This window comes from Naegleria gruberi (genome assembly GCF_000004985.1).
Source record: "Naegleria gruberi genomic scaffold NAEGRscaffold_357, whole genome shotgun sequence".
Lineage (NCBI taxonomy): Eukaryota > Heterolobosea > Eutetramitea > Acrasida > Naegleriidae > Naegleria > Naegleria gruberi.
Window position 1 is genome coordinate 6,415 of NW_003163053.1, and position 1,273 is coordinate 7,687.

The 1,273-nt window shown below is 32.0% G+C and overlaps 1 protein-coding gene across 1 annotated transcript; it reads left to right on the top strand.

Annotated features, from left to right (window-relative positions):
* Positions 1–133: 133 nt before the first annotated feature.
* NAEGRDRAFT_76741 (uncharacterized protein) lies at positions 134–871 on the top strand (the record flags this gene model as incomplete). The annotated part of the gene is made up of 1 exon (XM_002668301.1): positions 134–871. The coding sequence occupies one exon, from the start codon at positions 134–136 to the stop codon at positions 869–871; it is 738 nt and encodes a 245-aa protein (XP_002668347.1).
* Positions 872–1,273: the final 402 nt, after the last annotated feature.

The window sequence follows — 1,273 nt, forward strand, 5'->3', positions numbered from 1 at the left end:
TTTAAGTGATTTTCAGTCTGTTATGGACAAGTATACAAACAATCATGGTAAACCTTTGAAAATGATTGCAAAAGATTACAATGATTGTTCAGCAGATCATTTTTTGGAATTCGTGGTTTTTAGTTGCCCAATTATGTATGATTTTCTTATTAATAATAAGAATCACTGTGATGTTTCATTCAGTTTGAAGAAGAAACATATAATATGTTGGTCAAATCACGTAGAATACGTACTTTCTTTGATTCAAGATTTGGTTTCACCTTCAAATATTGAAATTGCAAAATTGAAACATTTCAATTTCAGGAAACAAGTCATTTCCCTATATGGTAATGGTAATTTTACAAATCCTAATTTTCATTGGAATTCTCATATTTTTGAAGATTGTTTGAAGTGGGGAAATGCCAGGTTCTTCTGGGCATTGCTTTTTGAATTGAAACACAAAGTTTTCAAACAATTTAATGACTCTTCCAATCACAAAAATTTAGAACAACGAGGAGCGAATTTTGAAAAACTTCAAAGACAAATTAACATCAATTATCCTTGGGTAAGAAATCAATCTGAAAACAAGAAATGGATTCCAATTGTACAAAACAAAGAATTTATTTTATTTAAGGCAAAGGATGGTTCCTTACTTGTTGGTCAATTTGTTGAGGTTAAAGAGCAAAGAGTATATTTCACCAACATCAAAAAGTGTCTCTCTTCGGTTCATCCAATTATTGGATATAGATTAATTGATTCAAACATTCATGTAACAACAGGCTATGTTGCACTAAATCAAATAATTGGTAAATGTTTGATTCATAATATTGCTGGCAAAGAAATGTTCAACCAATACTCGTTTTTCATGAATTTCCATAAAGTTAAATTTTAAAAATAGAACTTTTATTAATTTTTGGCTTTGAAGGTGTATTCAACAGCTTCCGACTACCCGCACTACCATCCGGCTGTAACCGGCTACCGGCTACACCACCAACTACATCCACTCTTAGGTTGTAATTTCAGCTGGAATACAATTAGTTCAAGCTTTGAAAGATATTCACATGAAAATGAGTCTTATCCACAGAGATATAAAGTTAGATAACATTGCTCTCGATCAAGTGGTAGTTGAAAATAATGAAATTCAAAGCGCAATCATCAAGGTTATTGATTTTGAAAGTGCTGTTTCTATTCAAAATCAGGGAGCTCTTGAAGAAGAAATGTATCATGTCACTGAAAGTTATCGATGCCCAGATGATATACTACTTTCCACCAAGAGCGAGATTTATGCTCTTGG